Source organism: Stylophora pistillata, chromosome 2 (assembly GCF_964205215.1).
Source record: "Stylophora pistillata chromosome 2, jaStyPist1.2, whole genome shotgun sequence".
NCBI classification, from domain to species: domain Eukaryota; kingdom Metazoa; phylum Cnidaria; class Anthozoa; order Scleractinia; family Pocilloporidae; genus Stylophora; species Stylophora pistillata.
This window is the reverse complement of record NC_142520.1, coordinates 10,174,562-10,198,993: the sequence shown is the minus strand read 5'-3', so window position 1 is coordinate 10,198,993 and position 24,432 is coordinate 10,174,562. Positions and strand designations below refer to the sequence as shown.

The 24,432-nt window shown below is 39.0% G+C and overlaps 1 protein-coding gene across 1 annotated transcript; it reads left to right on the top strand.

Moving 5' to 3' along the window:
* Positions 1-648: 648 nt before the first annotated feature.
* LOC148737055 (uncharacterized) lies at positions 649-22,127 on the top strand. The gene is made up of 4 exons (XM_088749247.1): positions 649-898; positions 1,005-1,055; positions 15,558-16,076; positions 20,377-22,127. Exons 1-4 carry the CDS (start codon positions 649-651, stop codon positions 20,733-20,735), a joined length of 1,179 nt encoding a protein of 392 aa, XP_088605373.1. The 3' UTR covers positions 20,736-22,127.
* The last annotated feature ends 2,305 nt before the right edge of the window (positions 22,128-24,432 follow it).

The following is a 24,432-nucleotide window of genomic DNA, read 5'->3' as shown; positions in this document are numbered from 1 at the left end:
TGACGAGTGCCGAGCTTCTATTGGCATGTGCAGCAATATCAGTGCCGAATGTCGCTCTCGTCGCTGTTCCTGTAAAACTGCTTTTATTGGAAATGGAAACACATGCACAATTAAAAATCATGTAAACCCTGTTGTTATCGTAGACTAGATTTGCATCTCATGACAAAACTGGCACACTTTATTTCTTTAGAAACGCACACGATTTCTTATCGTGATTCTGAAGCTATAGAATAAAATGCTGATGGAAAAATAGCCAGACTCGTATCCAAGAAATATTGACGAGGACCGAGTGTTTAACCTTAGTAACACTGTAGACCTTAGCAATTCAGCCTATGCTGCTATTAAGGTATCGAATCATTCACTTTCACTTTCACTTAACATGTCATATATTTTCTTTCAACAAACATTACACCTGGAGCACTTCGACGGGGCGATAAAAAGAATCGGCATGTCTCAAATTGTGTCAGGTGTCCTATTACACCAGAAATTTCGATGACGAAATACCTTGTGTCACTGTTTATCATAATTTTCAACAACCTACCCATTTGTACGGACAGATATTGAAGAGTACGCCAGTGGTATTCATGATCATCTCTTTCACAATTCAGCCTCCTGCGTCGATACTCTCAAAACGTCTTTAGGGCATGGATGGCCCTTGCGTGGTCGAAAAAGTCACGTGCCGAAGCCAGGGTCGGAGGTAAAGCCGGAAAAATGAATAGCGGTAATAACGGGAGCCCTGCACCAGAAGCAATTGGAGGGTTTGGTGATGGTGGAGGGGGATCAGAGGATAATTGCGTATCAGGTGGAGGTGGTGGATACTCTGGGGTAAGTAGTGGTACCTATGGAAATCAAACTGGAGGGGGAGGAGGCTCGTATTGCAATGGCGAAGGCTGTTCCGGTTTGACTTGTGGCAACTCATATGAAGATGGCCCTGTGCAAATTTATGAATGGCTGGGCTTATTTCAAAACATTATTTGATCATTGAATTTGGTTTTCTTGAACAGATTCTCTGTATTGCAAAGAGATATACATCGGCGAAACAGGAAGACAACTAGGTGACCAATTCTGAGAACACCTCCGCGATGTAGAAAGGAATGACAAGGACGCATCAAAACCAGTCGCTAGACACTTAAACCTACCTAATCATTCTAAGCAACATATGGCAATCTGCGGTCTTTCCTTGCATTTAGGTAGCTCGGATAGCCGCAAAACTCTTGAACAAAAGTTTATCTTTCAAATCCACACTCTTAATCCCACAGGTATCAGCGAACGCTTTTCATTCTACTAATTTATTCGTGTTTTTCTCGTCGCCATGTTCCCACCAATGGCGTAGCTCCACTTTCTGAACATGAATCCACACACAACCCACAATTCGTCCATTCGCTCTGACGAAGGGCTAACACTCGATAGCTACTTTCCCCTCCCCCCTCCCTCTGACCTAACGTTAGGGCTACCAATGATAATCTTCATTACTGCAGTGCGATTGGTATGATTAACAAAAGTAAACATATATTTTCTATATGCATGAACAGGATAATGTATCTAATGTTTGTTAATTAATGCTAGGCTCATCCGAATGTCATTAAAACAAATAAAATCCCAATAAAAATCTTCTCAGCGTTCCAAGGACGCGCAGAACCATTAATAGAGGCACTCTATATACCTCAGTCTTTCTATTTTTGCTATTCCACGTAAGTAATTAACTGGTCGACGTTTCTCTTCCAATGAATAAAGCATAATAACGAAAGATTATTTATTATTATGAGAACTTCTTTAGTGAACTTGAGAGTTAACAACTTTTTTCGAGAAGAGGGGTGGGGGGGGGGGGGAAGGGAAAGAGAGGAGAATTGGTAGGGTAAGACCTACTCCCCGATGTTCCGAGAAAGGTCTTGCTCACAAAAACTCTACATACTGCACGTCCGTTCTTATCTTGTTCTTATTACTGAATACAGTTATCGTTATCATAATTATTATTATCATTATGACTATTAGTACCTAGTTCCTCTTTGCATTGCTCATATCTAATCCGTGTTCTACGTGTTTTGGTTTTGAGCGATTCTCTTACTCGCTGCTGTCGATGGAAGGCGCATTTTTTTAACGAATGATGCAGCGACCACAGTGGGTGATTTAAAGGTTTGCCTCGATTTACTGTCACCGAAAGGGGTTCCTAATTGGTTGAGTAGGTGTCAAAAGAAAAATAAGGTATAGTTTGATAGCAAAAGCTCGTCACGTTATAAATTAAGAAGTGAAGGGTGTTGTAAGTGGAGAGTTGCCTTTTCTAATTTGAGAGGAAAACGGTGGTTTTGAAACCCGAACAAGAAACAGCTGTGATAAGTGTACCAAGGGGAGAAGATGTCCTTTCAATTTCCTCAATAGGCTGTGGAAAAAGAATGAACAGACTAGTCATTTATTTCCTTAACAGGCTGTGGAAAAAGCATGAACAGACTAGTTATTTATTTCCTTAACAGACTGTGGAAAAAGCATGAACAGACTAGTTATTTATTTCCTTAACATGCTGTGGAAAAAGCATGAACAGACTAGTCATTTATTTCCTTAACAGGCTGGGGAAAAGGCATAAACAGACTAGTCGTTTACTTCGTTATTAAGAGCAGATCCGTGTAAGAATCAAAGAGAATCGTAAATCTTCGGCAAATCTGAAAAAAATCAAATTCACTCGTCTTTTGCATATACATAGCCTTTAGTAAGAACATGAGTGCCATGTTGTTTTTTCCTTAAATTGAAATATCTATTAATTTCTGAGAAAAACTGTGGAAGCAGTTTACAATTTAGGCACAATTTGGCGATCCCAATCACGTGCAAACGGGGTTGAAATTAGTCATGATTCACTTCACCCGCTTGTCAAAACTGTTACGTTAGAAAAAGCTCTCCTACCTCCAATCTTTTTGATAACTTGCCTTGGTCTAAATACCACGGTTTCATAAACATTAGGTATATCTGAGTAATCAAGAGAAGTATAGAAGTCATGGCTCTCCCATGCTTCGTAAAACCGTAGGCGAAAAATAACGATAATTTTGAGCGTGTGCATTTGTTTAGAATTTCGTAAGATTAAGAGTGACAATACCCGAGGTAACGATCTTTCAAAATATGTAAAGTTTCTTTTGGGGAAATGAATGTGGAATTTTATCAGGCTGCGACCAAAAGTAGGACGGGGACTCGGGGACGTAGGACTCAGGAACGTGGAACTCAGGGAAGTGGGAATCAGGGACTCGGAGACTCGGAGACTTGGAGACGCGGAGACTAGGAGACTCAGGGACGCCGTGACTCTGGGACGTGGGGCGCGAGGAGGTCGGAACTCAGCGACGCGCGGAGACTCGGTGACGTAATAAACAAACAGCACCTGATTTTTCCATTGATTTGTAAAGTGTATTTTTTGATGGTCTCGAGAAAGGTTTTATACTACCGAAACAGGCACACTGTTTTTTTTTGTTTTTTGTTTTTTGTTTTTTTTTTTTCTGGAGACGTGCGTAACAGTTGTCGTTAGTAACAAAGGACAAAACTGAGGAGTCTACCTTAGATGATCTGATGCGAATCGTAGGGAATAAATTAGAGCGTCTACAATGAATTCGTGATGAAGAATTGCGGATTTAGTACAACTCCAGCGTTTACAATTTATTTTTGATGAAGAATTAATAAATTAGAGTGTTAACAATTTATTTTACTTTTTTTTTTTTTCTGGAAGATTGATGCGAGCTTATAACAACGGAAGCAAGTTGCGATTACTTCGTTACGGAAGTATCCTCATCGTCCTTGTACTGAATCCGCAATTCTTCCTCAGGAATGAATTGTAAACACTCTCACTTATAATTATTCCTTACAATTCGCATCAGATCATGGAAGGTAGACACCTCAGTTTCGTCTGTTGTAATTAGTTGGCAATGACTTTCCGGAAAAGAAATATTTCGAAACATGTTGTATTACTAAACAAAAGCGGATAAATTACAACAGCCAACAAAAGCGCGGGCAAAGAAATGCGAAAGAATGTTGAGTCACTTGACCAAAAAGGATCACTTTTGTCGTTAACATTACGCACGTGTCTGGAAAAGCAGTCTACCTGTTTCGGAAGTGTAATAACTTTCTCGAGGCCACCGAAAATTATACTTTACAGAATCAGGAGTTGTTTGCTTATCACGTCACTAAGTCCCTGCGCGTCCTCGAGTCCCCGAGTCCCCGAGTCCCCGAGTCCCCGAGTCCCCGAGTCGCCGAGTCCCCGAGTCTCCGAGTCTCCGAGTCCCCGAGTCCCCGAGTCCCCGAGTCCCCGAGTCTCCGAGTCCCCGAGTCCCCGAGTCCCAGAGTCGCCGAGTCGCCGAGTCCCCGAGTCTCCGAGTCTCTGAGTCCCCGAGTCCCTGAGTCCTCGATTGAAAAGATTGGGTTTTTTTGCCATATGTCTCTTCTCTTTTGTTTTTGACGATCGTTGTCCAGAAGTTTTCAATCAATGAGTTCACAACAGGAAAGAGGTCACGATGGTTTTAATTGACAGAACTACCCTACGTAATTTGAATAGCGCGACAATATAATATGATAAATCTACGAACATGGACTGCCGACTATACTCCCGAAAGAGCAAAAAATTTCCATCATTTCCTCAAGGGCAGGAACACCGAAAGTATTGTCTTTCTTAAATTTATAATCTTTATTCAGTCCTCGTTGGAAATAAACACGCACTAGTAAGGTTAATTCAATTACACAAAATTGACGTGATCGATTCTTCAGAAGTAAGTAACGAGAACGATAAATTCGTGGTAAAATTAACAAATGGTAAACACCACAGCGTACACTATTGAGTTATGGATGCACGCAGGAGGTTGCTAAGCACGAAAGAAGCGTAAGAGTCGCTCGAGGCGATAGCCGAGAGCGACTGTAGCTTCTTGAGTGCTTAGCAAACCTCCTAAGTGCATCTATAACTCAATAGTGTACGAAGTGGTGTTTACCATTTGTTTTATAACATAACATTAACACATTGTAGCTAAAGAGTTCCCTTTTATTTAACAAACCTTACGTGACCAGAAAAAAACAAGCGCGCGCGGAAAAATGGTCTTTGCATTTGCTCGCGTCAGCAGCGTACACCCATGGGCAAAGGGGGGACGCTAAATTGACCAATCAGAGCGAGCGTTTTACTTTGGTTATGTTATAATAGTTATTAGCGATCTAAAGAGAAATCTGCTGCCTCAAAGTAACGAATTATAGGGAGAGATCGCAGGGTCGAAGATAGAAAACTCTGAACGTAAGCTTTAATTAAATAGTCGGCTCGATCAGTGTTTTAATGAATGTTGTCGCTAAGAACACCGACACGTCGTATCAAGCGCACATGGAACACAAATTGCAAAGTTTAGACGTTTTCTGGAGCAGCTGTTTTGATCGAGGCGCGACACAAAGCGACGGTGCCAATGTCAAACTTACAGAGATCCCAGAATGGAGAAAACGACAAAACGGAAAAAAATCTTTGGACTGTTGCGAACAGCTAAGAATATAATATTTGAGCTAAGGTTATTATATTTACTTTGCTATATGCATCGGAGTCGTGGTAATTTTTACTCTATCAATGTCTTGATGATAACATGTACACAAGAGGATGGCGTGATTTTATGTCTTTCTTTACGATTTTCAAACAAATTTTAAAAATGCCAAACTTATTTCCCCAAACTCAACTCTACATATTGCAATCTTACGAAATTCTGAACAAAGGCACATGCTCAAAATTGTCATTGTTTTTCGTCTACCCTTTTACGCAACACGGGAGAGCCATAAGCTTTTGACTTCTCTTGAATACTGGGATTGATCTAATCTTTATGAAATCGCGGTGTTTAGACTGTGACAAGTTGTACAACCACTTGGAACTATGATAGCTTTTTATAGCACAATTGTTTTAATACGCGAGTCGAGCCAATCATGACCTTTTTAAACCTGTTCGGTGTCACCAAATCGATCCTGGGACTGAAAACGAAACGTTTTCGTTTTTCCTGAAACAAATAATGTTTTCAAGGAAAAAACTTCAGCAATTGCATACTTTCTAAAGGATACTTGTATGCAAAAGAACAGCAAATTGTAGTTTTTTAACTTTGCAATGTAATGTTTGATTTTTGCACGGATTTGCTCTTAAATTGTATTATTGCCAACCGACTTGCACAAGTAGGTGTTTGTACAGCACTGGTGAAGTTTGAGTGCTGCGTTTGCTACAGACTTCCAATCTTTGAAAAAGCGATGATTGCTTCTTAACTTGCGACCTCATGGCCTGCAAATTTCTGTAGGATAACTTAGATAAATGCGTCAACCGAAAACCAAGCTCACTACATAACTCGTACAAAGTTTTGTTCTCTATGTCGTGAAACTCAAGGCCTCTGTACTCCTTTATTATGGGGATCAAAAATTAATTTTCGTTGAAATGTTAGTGTTTCCCATCGGAAGACTAGCCTGGTTATACACTCCTCGTTTAATACTTTATTTGTCGATTTTAAATTTTTTACCGCTTAATTTGGTGTCACTGCGCCGTACCGTCCGCGATCACCCCTGACACGTGAATACTTTATTTTGGCAGTATGACACGTTCGTAAGTTGTAGACACGAGGTTCCATTTCATTCCATCTGATTCTTCCTTCAAGAATGCGTGACATGTCGGGGATACCATGCAGTTTATAGGGAGCGGTTGGTTAGAAATGATGGGTTTCGGGCAGGCGTTTTTTTCCACTTCCTTCCTTCCCCGCGCTTTCAAATGGCGACCGAATATTCGCCGCGCTGAGTCTCGCGCTTGTAGACGCAAACTATCGCCTGCTAGCAAGCTAGAGGCTGTCAGAATAATTGCTGTACACTGTCTGCTATCACTTTGAGGAGATTTTTGATCTTTAATTCTAGATCCTTGTGGTTCTTTCTTTTCATTCGTTACAATAATCATGAGAAATATTCTAACTATCTTCGATGCACTGTAAAACGCATGCATAAATATTTAAGTCTATCTTGTATTTTACCTGGAATAACTTTGATACTGACCGCCAATAAACGTTGTAGATGCTATGCAATTACTATGGAAACACTCACAATGACTTTCTCATATTTCGATTATCGCCCATATCCAGTGAGGCCAAGAGAAGATTTCGAATTTAGTCAAAGGACTTCTAATGTTTATTCGATGTGTAGACGTTTTATCTTGGACAAGGTTAACTGACATGAATAATAAGAATGGGTAATATTGTTATACAAAGCAACTTTGAGAATAAGTATGGAAATTTCTATTTTAAAAATTAATGTGAAAAAGTCGGGACTTAAAGACTACATTATTAAAAAAAACCAAGATAAACTTCAGTTATGAGGTTTTCTGAGCAACAACACTCGATTAGGTCTGTACGTAGGTTTTTCGAAGTTCTTATCACAACTGTAATAAGATAAAAGAGTGTTTACTGCGGTGAAATTATAAGTTTCGTTTTATGTCTTTCACAAGACTGATTCATTAACGATCTGCTGATAAAAACTTTGTCGGTTGCAAAATTTGGAGAAATAAAACTCAAAACGTAGATGATTTGCATAGAAAAACATAAGCAATGTTTAGCAAACTTACAAAGTGAAGGATGCATCATCCGGCAAAAAGTATATTACATTATGAGATCTCAAAAAGTAGCCTATTCTTTCGAAAATTGTCTTCATATGGGCTTGAGGCTCCCAATCTTACTGTTGCTTGGCAACCTGACAGATCAGCTGACATGTTCCAGCAAAATTAAAAGACATTAAGAAATTGGGATGTGGACCAAATAATAAAACAAACAAAAAAAACACACACACACACACACACACAAAAAAAATGAATCAAGCAAGTTTTAACTGTAGAATTTGCTAATCTGATAAGATGAGTTCGAGTTAAAAAAAAAGTTGTTTACCATCATCACGTAGTGATATAAAACAATCCTCCACGTAGAGTTTCATTATTAAATAATTGTCAATGCACAATGAAGCGAGGAATATCTATAGCCGTTTCAAAGGTCTTTTCAAAATTATTTATGCAATATCTAAACCTTTTATCTTTTAAAACAAGTTGAGTTTTTGTGGTAGATATTATTTTATAAACCAGATTTCGGTTTGGCAATGTAAGCCACTCTCTCTATGGGCGATCCTCTCGAATTCCCGTCGAAAGAAAGTTTTCCTTTTTAGTTTGGTTGTTCTCCAATCCTACTTATTCGTGTCTCTGCAAGCTAAAATTGATTTCTGGCAAGACCACCCGTGTGGACAGCGATCTAAAGTGTCGAGCGCGCTAATGAAATTCTCTCTTGCTACAAGTTAAAAGATGCACTTAGTCATTTCACAAACAAAATATGGAAACTTCACTTGAAATCAGGGGAAAACCTTCTCTTCGAAATTAATTTGCATATCAAAAACTCACTTAATTGTAGGAAAGAATACTTGAAATGCAGGTGCAAATCAGGCTAAAAATAACTCAGTGCAAATGACACTTAACAAAAGGGTCTACCTCATTGAAGCCATGAGCTCTAAAATTGTCTTTTAAAATCCCTCTCTGGTTAAAATACCACAGAGGTATCAATTTGAATCTTAAAAAAAAAAAAAAGAAAAAAAAAGAAAAAAAACCTTTTCATGCGCTTGCATTTTCACAAAGTTTTGTCAATTGATGCTGCTTATAATTATTAAAACAGTTTGAAGAAGATAAGAAGCCTCCCTAGAGATAGTGAGTGAAAGATATAAATAGCTGCCTGAGGAGAAAACTAACCAAATTAACTGTTACAGTAGACATTAACAATTAATCTCACAGCCTCTCTGTGACGGGCGGTGAAACATCTTTCATATATCACGGCCAAATGTTATTGGCTAACACGTTTCTAGGGTAGCGTAACCTTAAATTGGTGGTACATCTCTGTCAACAAACTGCTGTTAAGCTCCTCAGTTTGCTTAACAGCTTCAAAACATCGAAAGGATTTCTCTTCTGCTGTTTTTTTTGGCAGACATGAGGGTTTCTCCCCACTTGTTCCTTATCTCTGTGGTGCTTCCCTTCGGACGATTTCAGTTCTGCCCAGATGGTATGTTTTAAAGCTTGCATTTTTTTTACAAGAAACGTTTGTTTTTCTGCTCTTAATTCTTCAGCTATGCAACTTATTTAAAAAAAAAAAAAAGAAAAATGGAAACGCACATTTTTCAGGACTAAAATTCTCGTTTATAGAGGCTTAACTAACGAGATGGCTACATTGCATGAGTAGTAGAGAGTACTACTTATGCAATGTAGTCTCTCGCAGTAGAGAGCGCATTGCATAATGTACAATGTACACTCTGGCAGTAGAGAGCACATTAGTAGTCTCTCCAGTAGAGAGCGCTATTGCATAAATAGCGCTTTCTACTGCTAGGATCGTGAATCATACGTATCTAATACTGCAGTTCAAAGTATATGAACTTCATATATAAACGTGCCAAATAACATATCTCTTGTCCATACAATCCTTTTCTAAAGATCTTTTCTCTCGAAAAAAACTAAAGGATATATAAATATATATAATTTGATTTTGGTATCTTACTGAATATGTCATAATTATCAAGGCAAGACCCAAGCGCTCGGAAAACGAGTTTAACAGCAACCTAGACTTTTAGAACCCATGACGCTATTTGACTTTTAATGATTTGAATTTTTAGATCAATGCCGTATATTAGCCTTTCCATCGACCCTGTTCTTCGTGGGAGCACGTCTTATTAACCACACCATAGCAAATATCAGTGTGATTGACAGGGACACCTGTGAATACCGTTGCTACCTGAACTATAACTGCGTCAGTGTTAACTTTTATTTTGGAGAAAATGGGGCAGAAGCACACAACTGTGAACTGAATAACGCAACTGCTAAAGAGTATGATGAGGATCTGGTACAAGCATCGAATTATGTGTACCATGGAACTAAGGTACATAGACGAGCTGTTAATTAAATTTCAATTGCACCTCTCTCTTTTTAAGCCATTCATGAGAGCTGAGGGATACTTTCATCCATTATTTGTTATTTTTACATAATTTTAACCACCTGCTAGCGTCGTTACGGATCTTTTGTACATAAATTACCAAAAACAAAAATCCTTTAAGCGCCTTGAGGACGGACACCCAACACCGTTAACATGAGCGAGTACTTTGTCGTATTCATTTTAGAGCCATGCTCACCTGCCTTGAGTAAACAATTGATCGCTGTTCTATAAAAGAAAGCACAACCACGCTTCTAATAAGAAAATTCTCGGGAGAAAAGATAACTGGAAAGGTCATTTTAAGGCATTTCTGCAAAAGGCAGTTTTATTCCATTGGTTCGAAGCTTAAAAACAGTCGCAATAATTACATCAATTTCATGGCCCGGGAGATGCTAAGAACAGGTAGAAGGATACAATTGACCTATGACCGGGGTTCCTAGATGTTGTATCTACAGGCACCCCTTCCCGATTTTCTTTTTCTTTTTGTATTCAAGTTCTCGGGGAGATGTCGGAGAATGTTGTTAAGGTATTGAATAATTACTTGTGACATCCCATTTCTTTTTATTTTTTTTTTTCTTTTTCTTTTAAAGAATTTTTGTGCTCAATCTCCATGCAAAAACCACGGCACCTGCCAGTCGGGATTCACAAGAAAACGATATCGATGCTCATGTGCGTCTGGGTTCACTGGCCACGATTGTAAAAAAGGCAAGACTTAAAATAATAATAATTAATTTTGTATTTCATTGCAACACGGGGGCCTATTCCCTCGGATGGTTTATAATTCAAAATCGGTTCTACTTATGACGCGTAATTTCAATTTTCTTGTTCTTTCTTTAGAAAGGATCTCAAGCCAGCCCCATTATATGTTTTCAAGCTGTAGTGTCACCCCAGCCTATTACAGGCATTCCGTGCCGGGAAAAGTGGAGCGAAGAATGTTCCTCTCCAAAGCCTCGCATTTTTTGTTGTAACTTGCTTCTTCACACACCACTGGCGACAAATAGCATTGCACGTCATACCTCCTCTCCCCCCCCCCACCCCCCCTAGTTCCTGCGACCTCTGTAATTCAGTATTTTGACCAAAGGTCTATTGACTTTATTTTAGACATCGACGAGTGTGCTAGAGATACCCACAACTGCAGCAATGAAAACGTCGTTTGCCAAAACACCAAGGGATCATTCAAGTGCATTTGTAAACGTGGATTCACCGGGGATATACATAACTGGACAGGTAATGAACATTGGAGAAACACAAGTTTTATAATCCTAATTATAACGTACTCCGACTATCACATCTAAGACACAAACGTTTCCACCAACACGACTTGATTAACAAGCCGTAGATCTGGTTTTGCATTGCACAGCTCCTCGTTCCCCTTCCCTCCTTCCAAAAACTTTAGGACTCTCCGTCTAAACAGTGAAGGCATGCTTCGTGGTACAGAATACTTTCATTTTATTCTCATAACTCTTTCCTTTAAATTAGAACTGGTATTAATTAGTAGTTATTGATGTATTTTTAAGTAGGGTACCCATATTACCTTTTGCTTGTCTTCAGTGGAATAAGATAAAGCGTCATTTTTACCACAACCTTTTATTTATGTTCTATTTCACGCAATGAACACTGTACTTAGAATGTTTGTTCTATATCATTTTTGCTGTTCCCAAGAATGTATGCAAAATCATCGCTTTGCTGACTCTAACATATGATTTTCCGAAACAGTAACCAATGTCATTTACGTATGGTGTTAATAAGACTAGCCATGTGCAATTTTTAGTGTTTTCCACTTATAAGCTCCACATACAATTGTCAAGTGCGCCATGTTAGTTTCAGCTCTGACCTATTATCACTAAACCCTTTTCTTTTCATTTTCAGTTTTACTGTACATTTTTTTTTTCATACAAAGACATGAAAAAGGCCGGCTAAATAAGCTCCTCTCTGCTTCTAATTTGTTTGTTGCTTTCACCACACGCCTCTGCATGACTCCCTGTTGGCTAAATTAAAGAGATAAATTTGAAAGACTGTTATGCAGGACACCTTTTCTTTTTCATTTCAGTTACCCTGCACAATTATATATAGGTATGTAAAAATGTAAAAAGCACAAAGGTTTTTACAACTAAACTGTTTTGTTTGTGTGTGTGTGTGTGTGTGTGTGTGTGTGTGTATTCTACGCTATATATATATACATATACTTTCTTCTAGCAAAATGGTGGCTATTATAGCCAGCAGCAAAGTCCATTGCAACACTGCTTGATGGTGTAACCATCCTTCCACTGAACACTGGCATTCATGGGTCATTTCAGTCCTTAAGTTTTGATATTAGAATAGCTTTCAAATCTCTAGATTCAAATGGGAGCTTGTAGAAATTACAGATTTCCTTAAGCATGGAAACAGTGAAATAGTAATGTCTCACTTTCTTTATTTACCGTTAACTTAGCTTCTCGAAAGGCTCTTGATGATTCCTTAGCTCTTCAAGTTCAGAACATACAGGCTAATAATTTGAAGTTTTAGATTCTTTGTCGGTAGATTCTTTGTATGCAGTTGTTAATGTTAGTATGTCGTGTGAACTCCGTTGCTCTGTTGCCGTTACCAGTGCCTCGTACAGCTTGTCCAGATCATTTGGAGCGATTGCACCGCATGCCAACCGATAAGACATCTCGGCTGTTTTGGGACATTTTTCTTTTTCATTAGACGTTCCAACTTCTCAACGTTTTGTTACGGGGCCATCAGTGGCTGGAATTTTCCTTAGGACATTTTCTCCATGGTTTCGTTGTCGTAGTGTTTGTGAAACCATGAAAGGTTACAAGAAAAGAGCTTTAATCTTGAGGGAAAATTATAAACATCTTTGCAACTATATTGTTGGGCAATACTTTAAGGGTAGTGGTGATGTCATATCGGTTACCATGGCAGGACGTAAGGTCTACAAACAGACTCGAATTTTCAGTTATTGTAAATTATCCGAAAATCTAAGTCTGTGACCTACCATTTATATTCATTTGTAGGAAACCTACCGAAATTCTTTAACTTCCCAGAAAGCATAACAAAAATTTATCGAGCAGATTTTAAGACCTCTTCTTTTACTTGTAATTGTTTTTAAACGCGATACGTACAAGTTCGGGAGATCTAAAGGAACTCACTTTAACTTTGTATACTCGATACGATTTTAATTTCCGCGCCAAGGGAGCTTATAGCTGTTGTAATAATGGACTTATCAAAGGCTTTTGATAGCCTCCCCCACGATCTACTTATTGCTAAATTGCGAGCGTACGACTTAGATACACATGGTTGTGCTTTATTTATTGACTACTTTCAGCATAGGCAACAAAGGGTAAAAATTGGCGATGAGTTTTCCACGTGGGAGCATAATTACAGAGGTGCACCACAGGGAAGTGTCCCAGGACCCTTACTTTTTAACATATTCTTAAATGATATTTTCTATTGTATTACAAAGGTTAAGCTTAATGCATACGCTGATGATCAGCAATTATATAGCTCGGATACGGATCACCTTACCCTGTATGATAGGATGAATAGTGAACTATCGATTGTTGTCGATTGGTTTAGGAATAACGGTCTTATGGCCAATCCAAGTAAATTTTATTTTCTCATACTCGGAGAAACTGATCGTAATTTTTCATTTATAATTATAGTTGATGGGATGAGAATCGAGCAGCATGATGATATAGATCTTCTAGGAATTAACATTGATTCAAAACTTAGTTTTTGGAAGCATGTATCCCATATATGCGATAGGGTCAATAACCAGTCTAGGGTCATTGGGCGTTTTGGAAAGCTTCTCTCTGGATCCACACGGTTACGTTTATAGTGAGTGCTTCGCCTAGTCCTCGGAGACAGATAAAGTTCGTATTCAGCTTTACTTAACAGGCTTGGTATGGTATCACTAAAAGATAAAAGAGTCCAGGACATATTGACTATGGTTTACAAAGGCCTTTACAACATGGCTCCTGGGTATATCACATCACTTCTCAAAGAGCGCAGTCAAAGTGCGAATGATTTAAGGGGTAAAAGGAAATTACAGATATCAGCGGTGAAGACCACAACTTTTGGACTTCACTCTTTCAGGTATCTCGCTGCCTCTGCATGGAATAGCTTATCAGATGAACTAAGAATGTCGGACACTCTAGCCGCTTTTAAACGTACCATTAGGAGTTATATATGTAGTGGGGATTAGTATATAATTAGTAGCATTTTTATATGAGGTTTTATATGAGTCTTTCGATTTTAAACTTAATGTCATTTGTTTTGTAGTTATATGTTCGGAGATACTAGCACATCTAGTGCTATTCATAAATCCCAATGGAAATAAAGTTTATGTATGTATGTATGTATCTATGTATGTATGTATCTATGTATGTATGTATCTATGTATGTATGTATCTATGTATGTATCGTCGTTTATATCGTTGATTACCAACTTGAGTACGCTAGAGGTCATGTCAGTTGTTCATCTGACCCAGAATAAAAGGTTACTGTTGAACCAAAAGATTGTCTCGTCCTTGATGTTGAGTTCGAACCTTTAATAGGCCTTACTTCACTTAGAACCTAACTAAAGACTAAATAAAAAATGGCGGTCACGATAATAAATAGCAATAAAGTGAAACCGCTGGTCATGCAAAATGCGGGCAGGGCACAGGATGCCCAGCCTCAACAACAGAACGGCGATATTACAAGTCTTTTCTTTAACCTACGTACCAGTATGTTAATATCATGTCAAGCAATAGCTTAGAAATTTAACCTTGCTTTACCACAAGAAGAAAAACCTGATCGAACGGAAAATTTTTCAAAAGATAAGAATTCAACTGTTCTATTAACTTACTAAACCGAATTCTCGTAGGGATCGATAATTCCTAATTTCTAAATTCGACGACGTCACGTGAAAAGCAAGAATTAAATCCCCTGGTTCAATAGCCCCGGACGCTAAATCAAAATTTTACGGTTTGCTCAACTTTCGAGTTTTTTCACGCAGAATGGCTGGATATCATCAGTTACTCGTCAGCACTGAGGCGGAAAATGTAAATTAATGCAATAGCGCCTGGAAAAGCCCAAAGGAAGGGGAGAAAGGGCTTAAACTAGCCCAGTAGCATTGATAAATCTCGCTTTCCCGATTTAAAGAAGAAATAAATTAGAAATCCAAGAGTGGATTTTTTAGAGGATGGGTTTATCTATAATTCAAACTTAAGAAAGGAAAGTTTAAAGAAGTATATTAGTCACCTCTGAAACGAGGAAAAGAAAGGACAGTTTTAGTTGAAGGCCTATTTCAAAAGCGATCTGTTTTAACAAAGAAGATCGACACAACATTTCAATCAAAATCAGATGCGATGCTTGATAAACGTTCGGGGAAAAATATTTTCGTGACTAGCGGGTACAAGTCCATTGAGAGACAAAGAATTGAATAACTGATCAAATAAAAAAAAGTTGTATATTAAATATAACTTAATAATTGCAATAATGGTGAGTAGTTTTAAGGATCAATCTACAAGATTTTAACCGTTCTATGTCCTTTTTGTAGATGCAAATTTACCTCTAATGAAAGAAAAAAGCTAAAACAATTATGGTTATAACGATGTAGATAACTTAACTCTTCCCTTTCAGCTTTCAAGGCCGTTTTTACAAACCTCAACACCAGTGGAAGAATTGGTCCAACAACGCTAGGCAGTGACTACACAGGACATGATCATGACGGGCAAGTCACACTGTCCAGCGGAGTTCAACAGTGGACTGTGCCGTACACTGGTGACTACAGAATAGAAGCAATAGCAGCTGCAGGAGGCTACGATAGACGCGATAAAAGTATTCAGTACCGAGGAAGAGGAGCAAGAATGATAGGAACGTTCCGCCTAAACAAGGGTGAGGTCATTCAAATACTTGTTGGTCAAGAAGGAGGAATAAACACGCGCTATGGCTCTTCTGGAGGTGGTGGAGGAACGTTCGTGGTGAGAGGAGCCAACACACCTTTGATAATAGCTGGAGGCGGAGGAGGGGTAGATAGAGCTCGGTCAAGACATGAAGGATGTGACGCCAGCACAAACACAACAGGGAATCCTGGATACAAATCATGGTCAGGGGGTAGCAATGGACATGGTGCACACACTGCTGATGATGGATGGTCAGGTAAGGGTATATCGTGATGATTCCTTACATCTCAGCTGTTCATTTAATGTTACATCATAATCATATTATAACGTGCGCTCTAAGTGGCTTCTAATTTAATGGATGGCTGATAGAGATGGCTCAGACTGACTTCATTGTTGGCGAAAATCTCCCATCGAGTTTACCCGCGAAGTTTCAAAACTTTCACGACTGTTTTCCCTCTAACCTTTTGGAGCTCTATTTGAAAAGAAGATATGCTAACATGATAATCGTTTCTAAAAACATTGAGCATCATGTAACTCTTCAAAGCGACGGAATTAGTTCTGGAGTCGACGATACTTTATATGCCAAACGCGAAGCGTGAATGTGGCTGAAAACAAAACTGAGCTTTTTTACTTCGACCGAGGCTTCGCGACGTTGGGGTGAATGTTATTCTGAAGAGCTGCTGCATGTATATCCCAAAAGTGTTGTTCAATAGATGATTTTCCTTTGAAATCGTACAATTTTTAAGATTTTCAACACAATGCGACGTAATTTCTGATCGTCAATTCTAGTAACCAACAATTCAAGGAGGTAAATCTATCACACGGGACTCGTAAATTTAGGAAATTTCCTCTTGGTTTTCTGAACGGTCGGTATTATTTTTAGTGTTGTATTGATAACTCCGAACGCTCCCGGCTGCACTTCGAGCAACTCCTCTCTTGTGCTCTCCAAACTTTTCGCGTGCACCATAACTCGAAATATGCGTCGGCGTCACATAAATCTTTAATAAATCTCGGATAAAATATGAATATCCCGAGATAAAAAAAAAAAAAAAACATGTGCGGTGCGCTAAAATATACTTAGGTGAAAGTAGAACTTGCTGCGTATTTATAAAAGATCATGTCTAAAAATTAAACTATGTAGTTTTAATCTATAAACAATCAACAACATCTAGGTTACTTCTCACATAAACAGCAATTCCGCCTTTTTCCCTCAAAACCACTCTTGACCAGCTCCTGTCCCGTCTGAATATGTTTTAGATCTGTATGCTGACAATAGATTCAGGTTTATCTGGCTCAAGGTGTATTTCGGAGGCGACGTAAACATCAATATCGTTCTTCTTTAAATGATCTTGAGTGTACAGCCGCTCTAAACCGGTTCTTTCTTTTAGTTGGGCTACAAATGTTCGTAAATAAAAATTTGGAAATAGCAAACTCGCATTTCGGGCTTTGCTGACTTGTCAATGAGGTCGATTATCTGGTGTTTAAAATAAGGCAGTGGTCTCGCTGTAAATGCTTAGCCGGAGTGTTTGGATGTCTCTGAGTGATGACAACTGGTATCCGATAAGCTTTCGTGCTTTTAGAAATTAATGTGTCGTTATCCTCCTCAGTTTCTCGAGATTTTAAGAATGCCGTGTAGTTTCAGAAAATATAACGTGTCGTAATTTGGTCGGCAAGCTCGAGCTCGTGATCGAGGGTCGTCTGGGAGGATCTCAATGGGGGGCAGAAGGTGATGTTGACGGTTGACGGTTAAATGTTAAGTCATTTGACGGTTGATGATTAAATTTTTGGAATGTTGTTTATCAAACGAACTAAACAAACGAATTTGGCTGTAAATTTTCATAATGACGCGTTTGTAAAGAACTGTTAATTCATGACACCTTTTATTGATAAATGACTAACAATTTACGACACCGGAAGTGTTTCCAAACCGGGCGGAGTATAAAGCGTGAGCTTTTCTTTATAAAACCGCTTCACTAAGGCTTTAAAGTTATGTAAAGAGCTCGCTCGCTTAATGTTGCTCGGTAAATCGTTCCATAATTTAATTGTGCGAGGAAAGAAAGAGTTTTTAAAATACCGCTGAGTACGAGTAAATAAAGGGCGGATGTTTGCAGGATGATGACGTCGGGTTGCGTATATATGGTTGGCAGGAAGCAGAAGATTGTCAAAACTAGCGTTGATAAGACCTGACCTAATTTTGCATAAAATGACAAGATCATGGACTTCTCTTCTGAATTCAAGCGGCAGTAGGCTAAGAGTTCTCAGTCTCGCAGTGTAGCTGGTTTTCCAATCTGGGCGGTTAAGTATGAATTTAGTAGCCCGTCGTTGTATATTTTCGATTAACCTACGATGCTTTGCTGTGTAAGGAGACCATACAGAGGATACGTACTCGACGATTGGGCGAACTAACGCAGTGTACATCATTTTTATAGTTGATACGTTAACAATGTCTCTACCGCAGACACGCTATACAAGACCAAGAACTTTGTTACACTTGACTCATATCTCTTCGATGTGCGTCGTCCATGATAGTAGAGTAGTGACAGTCACGCCTAAATCCTTGGTGTCAGGAGGCGAGTCCAAGGTCTGGCCGTCTAAATGGTATGTATGCTTCTCTCTTTGGCGCGAGGTTCTCTTTGACATGTGTAGAACTTTACATTTTTTTGTGCTGAAAGACATACCGTTGTCGTCACACCAAGTTTTGGAGTTGTCCAAGTTAGCTTGCAGCAGGGAGACACATCCATTGGAAACAATAGGGTGATATAGCTTCATATCGTCCGCAAAGAGGCCAAGTTTACTTCCGTAAGTAATGGGGCACGACATGTCATTAATGAAGACCAGAAATAAAAGCGCACCCAGGATGGAGCCCTGGGGTACTCCTGATGTGACTGGGAGCCAGTCTGAGGATATGCCGTCAACAACAACTCGTTGGTATCTGTCAGAAAGATAGCTTGAGAACCACAACAAAACTGGACCGGATATACCACGGAGCTGAAGCTTCGAGAGGAGTAGCCTGTGTGGAACCTTATCAAATGCCTTTGACAGGTCAAAATGGATTACGTCCACTTCATGGCCATTGGCTAGTTTGTCTAAAATATCGTGATACACCTCAAGTAGTTGCGTTTCTGTGGATTTTCCGGGCTGGAAGCCATGCTGGAGTTGGTGAAGAAAAGACGATAAATGAGGGTAGCAGTGATTAAACACGCATCGTTCCATAACTTTGGAGACAATGCATAAAAGAGAAATTGGCGTATAATTCTCCGTTAGGGCAGGATCGCCCTTCTTAAAGACGGGTGCAATGTTCGCGCGCTTCCAATTTTCTGGAAAAGAGCCAGTAGAAAGCGACATATTAAAGAGCCTGTATAATGAAGGGGCAATTTCAGCAGCAGTATGTTTTAGGAGTGAACCGGGGATGTCATCTGGTCCACCGGCCTTACTTGGATCAATATTCGACAAAGCCTCCATCACTTCAACAACTGTAAGCATAACATTTTTTGGAATGTCGTTTAGAAAAAGAACTAAACGCGAATTTGGCTGTAGATTTTCCTGATGACGCGTTTGTAAAGAACTGTTCATTTATGACACCTTTTATTGATAACTTACCAACGTTTTACGACACCGGAAGTGTTTCCAAACCAGAAGTCAGCTCTGTCGCTAGCCAGTTTTACTTGCGAAAAGAAGTTAAAGGACTTACATAAATGTATTTTTGGGATTATCAAAAATTTTATTCATAAAAAATGGAGCTTGATCCCAATTAAGGCAATCGTATGATTTTTATTTAAGGATATCTGAGACATTTTACGGCTAATTTTGGCTTGCTTATTTGACGGTTGACGGCAAAATATTGCGATTTTGACAGTTGACGGTTAATATTTTTGCCATTTGACGGTTGACGGTTAACCCAACTGAGATCCTCGTAGAGGTCATATTTACTGTAAAGACGAGTCAAGGTAGCGATACCGATGTTGGCGGGAGAACAGGAATTATTTTGCTCGCGGTCGTGACGTACGGACCGAATGTAGCACGTGCCGTGTCTCGTGACCGAGAGCCAAATATTTTCCCGTCCAGCCCGATCAAACTTGATTAACAAGCATCTTATCATATGACCACTTCGAAAATTTGGTTTCAACGCCAAATAGGGTTTGGTTTCAAATAGGACGCGGTGCAAGAGCGCACGCTGAACAATCACGATAAAGATCCTAGAGGAAAAAAATTTCCTTTGTTTTTTCGTGTCAGAACAAGAAACTCACCGTTCATTAACTCTGCAATTTAGGATTTTGGTAACGCGGTAAATCAACTCATAGTATCTTGGACAGGGGAAGTAAGACAAAACAGTTTATACAACTAGGTATTACAGGTGCTATATACAAATATTAAACCTCATGGATAGCGGCTCAATTAAAATGCATTATGTAAGGTTTGGCCGAACTGATATGGGTTTACTGAAGCGTTTTACAATACTAGTAAAAAATTCCAAAATTCGAATGGGTTAGCATCTCATTTAAATATAGTTTCGCTTCTATTTACGAAAATCTTAAAATATATTCATTGTATTTCAGGTGGTGGTGGTGGCGGGTTTTACTCCAGTGGAAGAAGTGGAAAGAATTTTAATGGAACCAAAGGACGGGGTGGAGAAGGTGGTAAGGGATTTATTCAGGGAGGGGTGGGTGGAAGAGCCTGGTATAACGATGTCGATGGTGGGTTTGGTGGAGGTGGTGGAGCTCATGGAGGAAGATTAGAAGGAGGAGGCGGAGGAGGAGGAGGAGGAGGAGGATACACTGGAGGAAGCAGTGGAAATAATGGTGGTAACACCTGTGGTGGTGGGGGAGGTTCTTACAACGATGGAAACAACCAGGACAATGAATGTTGTTACAACAACGCTGGTCATGGTCAAGTGACTATTACGTTCCTGGAGTAAAAAAAAAAAAAACCTTTATCTAAAATGATAATGGCACTTAGTTTTGAGCTTTCAGTGTTTGGCATTCCAATCGACTGATAGCACTCAGTTAAAGTGCCGAATAAAGTGTAACTGTTTAACTTTTTAACCTTCTGTGAAACCCAAAAGTCACGCATCTTATTTTTCATTTGGTTTACTTTTAGCCATCATTTCTTTCGGTCATCTATTACATTAACTGAGCTCAGTGCTTTTTTTATGGTTGAAAAGTACAAATAGGGTTCTAAAACTTGAGATAATGAAGAAATATTTTTTTTCAGAAGTCGAGTCTCACTCGTTATACTTTTTCACCAGGGTCTTAAGGAATGGTCACAATATCGCACAGACCAATTATCACACTGTACAACCTAAGACGATGAGAAATAATTCCAGATGATTATATCTCCTGGAAGCCTAGGATTAAGTTTTGTCTGTTCTTTCAAATCAATCGTTTGATATGAATCTTCAGTGACCTTCTTTTACCGATTTTCAGTGAGATCAGTGAAGATTTTAAGATCAAACAGTAAAGACGCCTATTACAATGGAACAGTCTGGAGTCGGTATGGCTTTTCGAACGTAGCACTAATCTTAACATTGAAAACGTGTTGTCACATGATGAAGACTAGCATGAGGGGATAATGACACGCACGATTTTGTCAAAGTTGAGATCCCTCCCGAGCCCTTTGAGGAAGGAAATCATTTGCAAATTGGTATAACAACCGGAAAACCCAATGAGTTGCTACGGCAACTTGTAAATTTGCGTGTGAAATTGTAAATTATGGACCAGAATTAAGTAGGAAGTATTCACAAGTACTTCATTTAACGACAGTTGTTTAAAAGTATTGCTAGTGTCGTAAAAAAAGTTCTTTTAATGTGTGAGGTATACATAATTTTTTGAATAACGGAATAATATTCCCTATCTCTCTGTAATAATAATTTATATCATACGCTTTGACACTCTGTTCTGAATTTAAGAAAAACATACTATGTATTTCGTAGAAGTACTTGTTATAAACAGAAATATGTCGTTTCCATCGGCGAAAAAGGTGTCTGTTTGACCTAAAACCTTTCCGTTGAATACTGAACTGTTTTAGCCACCTATCAAGCAATTGCAAAAAAGACCACGGGCTCTTACAGGGAGCTAGTAACATTTGGAAAAGAAACATTTTCTTAGAAAGATGTTGAAATAGAAGATAAGTGTCAAAAGGGTTTTATGAAATGGCAGCAGTGTCTGTGGTGGCCGGGGACATTACTTACATTTACTATTAAGAAATATATTGTTAAATAAACAAACGTGAGTTTAAACTTTCATTCAAAGCTGTTGCTAATAGTTAATACTGGAAACTTAGTGCAAAGCTATTAATAAAAAAAGAAGTTGTAGTATATCGTTTGTGAACTTCATAATCTTGTAATGGAAATATTTCAAATTTCCTTACAACTGCGGGCAAATAACGTGACATTTTAGATTTAAAAACACGAGAAAAGAAGAATAATAGCAAAGGGACAAACGAAGAGTCAAGGGTCAAGATGACATCCCCACAGGTTGTGGAAAAGTAAGTCGCCACCATCGACAACAGTCCTTCTCAAGACTACACTCACCCGGACGATGACATGATACTTTCACATGTTACCCCCGAGTTCAAGCCATTTACTGAAGAAACAAACCTTGAAAAAATGACAGATTTAAGGGGATGGGGGGAGGGGTGGAGGAAGGGGGTACCCTATATTTCGAGACACCTCGCTAAGTTACAACTCATCCCTTCCTTCCTACCACCAAACCTTGTCTGTGAGAAAAAAAGGGTGGGGGAGGGGGGGAGGGGGGGAGGGCGTCTAGAACAAAAACATACATTTGTGATGACAATGTCGAAAAGGAATATGACTTGCACGTGTGCGAGACAGACACTTTACCCTGTGAGAACCTAAGCCAATGACAATATAACTAATATTTGTAACTAATATTTGTAATGTAATATTTGTAATGTAATATTTGTAATGTAATATTTGTAATGTAATATTTGTAATGTAATATTTGTAATGTAATATTTGTAATGTAATATTTGTAATGTAATATTTGTAATGTAATATTTGTAATGTAATATTTGTAATGTAATATTTGTAATGTTGGTGTTATATCAAGGAAAAAAAAAGTGTATGCAGGTCTGATTATGGAGTTCCAGATCATGAAAGTGAGTTACCATGAAAGTAAGCTTTCATAGTTTATGGCTGACTCATTTATCGGAAGCGTTTAATCAAAGTTGGACATACCATAAATTCCCAAGGATAGCCGGCTGCTATGAAGATACAAGAAAAGGAGGGGAATTGGAAAGTAAAAATACGACCCCTTATGTTTTCCGAAAAATATGCTGAAAAATTTGGGTAATATTTATAATTGTGATACAGGTTAGATACGACGAGCACTATCATTGGTTAAAAGGGCGTGCTTTATCAGAGTTTATAGTTCAGCACTAAATTTTCTCCGATTCTTATTGGTTTAAATTGATCACGTGACGCGAGAGTATCCATCCGTGGAGAGACACTATAAGCCCTTATAGTTCACCTCTAAATTTTGTCCGGTTCTTATTGGTTTAAATCGATCACGTGACGCGATAGTGTTCATCCATGGAGAGACACTATCAGCCCATAGTGCCCGCTCGCGGAAAATACCCGGATGGATAGTGCTCGTCCGCGGAAAATACCTGGATTGGTAGTAGTCATCCGTGGAAAGTTTTGAATAGTTTGACGGCCGCGAAGTTTGGCAGATCGGAAAAACAGTAACTTTTGAATTCTGACAGGTTTAACGTATTATCTAGCCAATGTGCGGTTGCGAGGTATTAAAATTTTTGACAGGCTGTAAGCGTGAAAAAATATGTGATTGACCTGCATTTAGTGGGTTTTGACTGTTTTTCAACAGGTGCGCGGAACAATATAGACAATAGAGCGTTTATGTCTCGGAAGTATCGGTCTGATAGTTGCCCCATGGAAATTTGATGTTCTTAAAACTAGCATATTTGCCCTCGAAGCTTCACTTCTCAGGCAAACATTTGTTTTAAGAACATCAGATTTTCGCGGGGCAACTACCAGCCAATAGTTCCTCGACAGAAATACTTTATTGTGTCTGGCGTTTGTTCGTTAATTAATTAAGAGTGAAATTTTGGAATAAGTGAGCGGGTAGAAGACCCAATCAAAGGTATGTAGGCACGCCAAGTGCCGGGATTTGCAATATTAGTAGTATTGGGGGCCTGTATGGCACACCCCGCGCGGCCTGGGTCCGAGTGCCTTGGTCGAGGTTAATATATTCGTGTGGCGTAGGTGTACGAGGGGTTTGAATAGGGTTAAATATTCCGTAGGCGTATATAGGGGGCTAGGGTTAGGGTTTGGCGTAGGTGTACGAGGGGTTATTAAGGTTTGGGTTAATTTTCGTATAGGTTCGTGAGTAGGGTTTTTAAAAAGTAACGGTACAAAAAAGTACAAAGATAACAAAAGAATCTAAGATGGCGGTGGGATTAACTATGTTTATTTGTTCACTCTGCACGATATTTGAGATGTAAATAAGTAACATAAGCTAGAAAAGCTGTCATCATGTCTTTGTATAATCGATGAAATGTAGAATGTTCTCCCACTTGTGCATCATAGGTTTCAATCTCGTCACTGTATTTAGTCACTTGTCTGCGTATTTCACAAA

Coding starts and splice junctions, on each gene's coding strand:
- LOC148737055 (XM_088749247.1), top strand. CDS start 649: ATGGCCCTTGCGTGGTCGAAAAAGTCACGTGCCGAAGCCAGGGTCGGA. Junction 899..1,004: donor CAATGGCGAAGGCTGTTCCG/GTTTGACTTGTG, acceptor TTTCTTGAACAG/ATTCTCTGTATTGCAAAGAG. Junction 16,077..20,376: donor TGCTGATGATGGATGGTCAG/GTAAGGGTATAT, acceptor ATTGTATTTCAG/GTGGTGGTGGTGGCGGGTTT.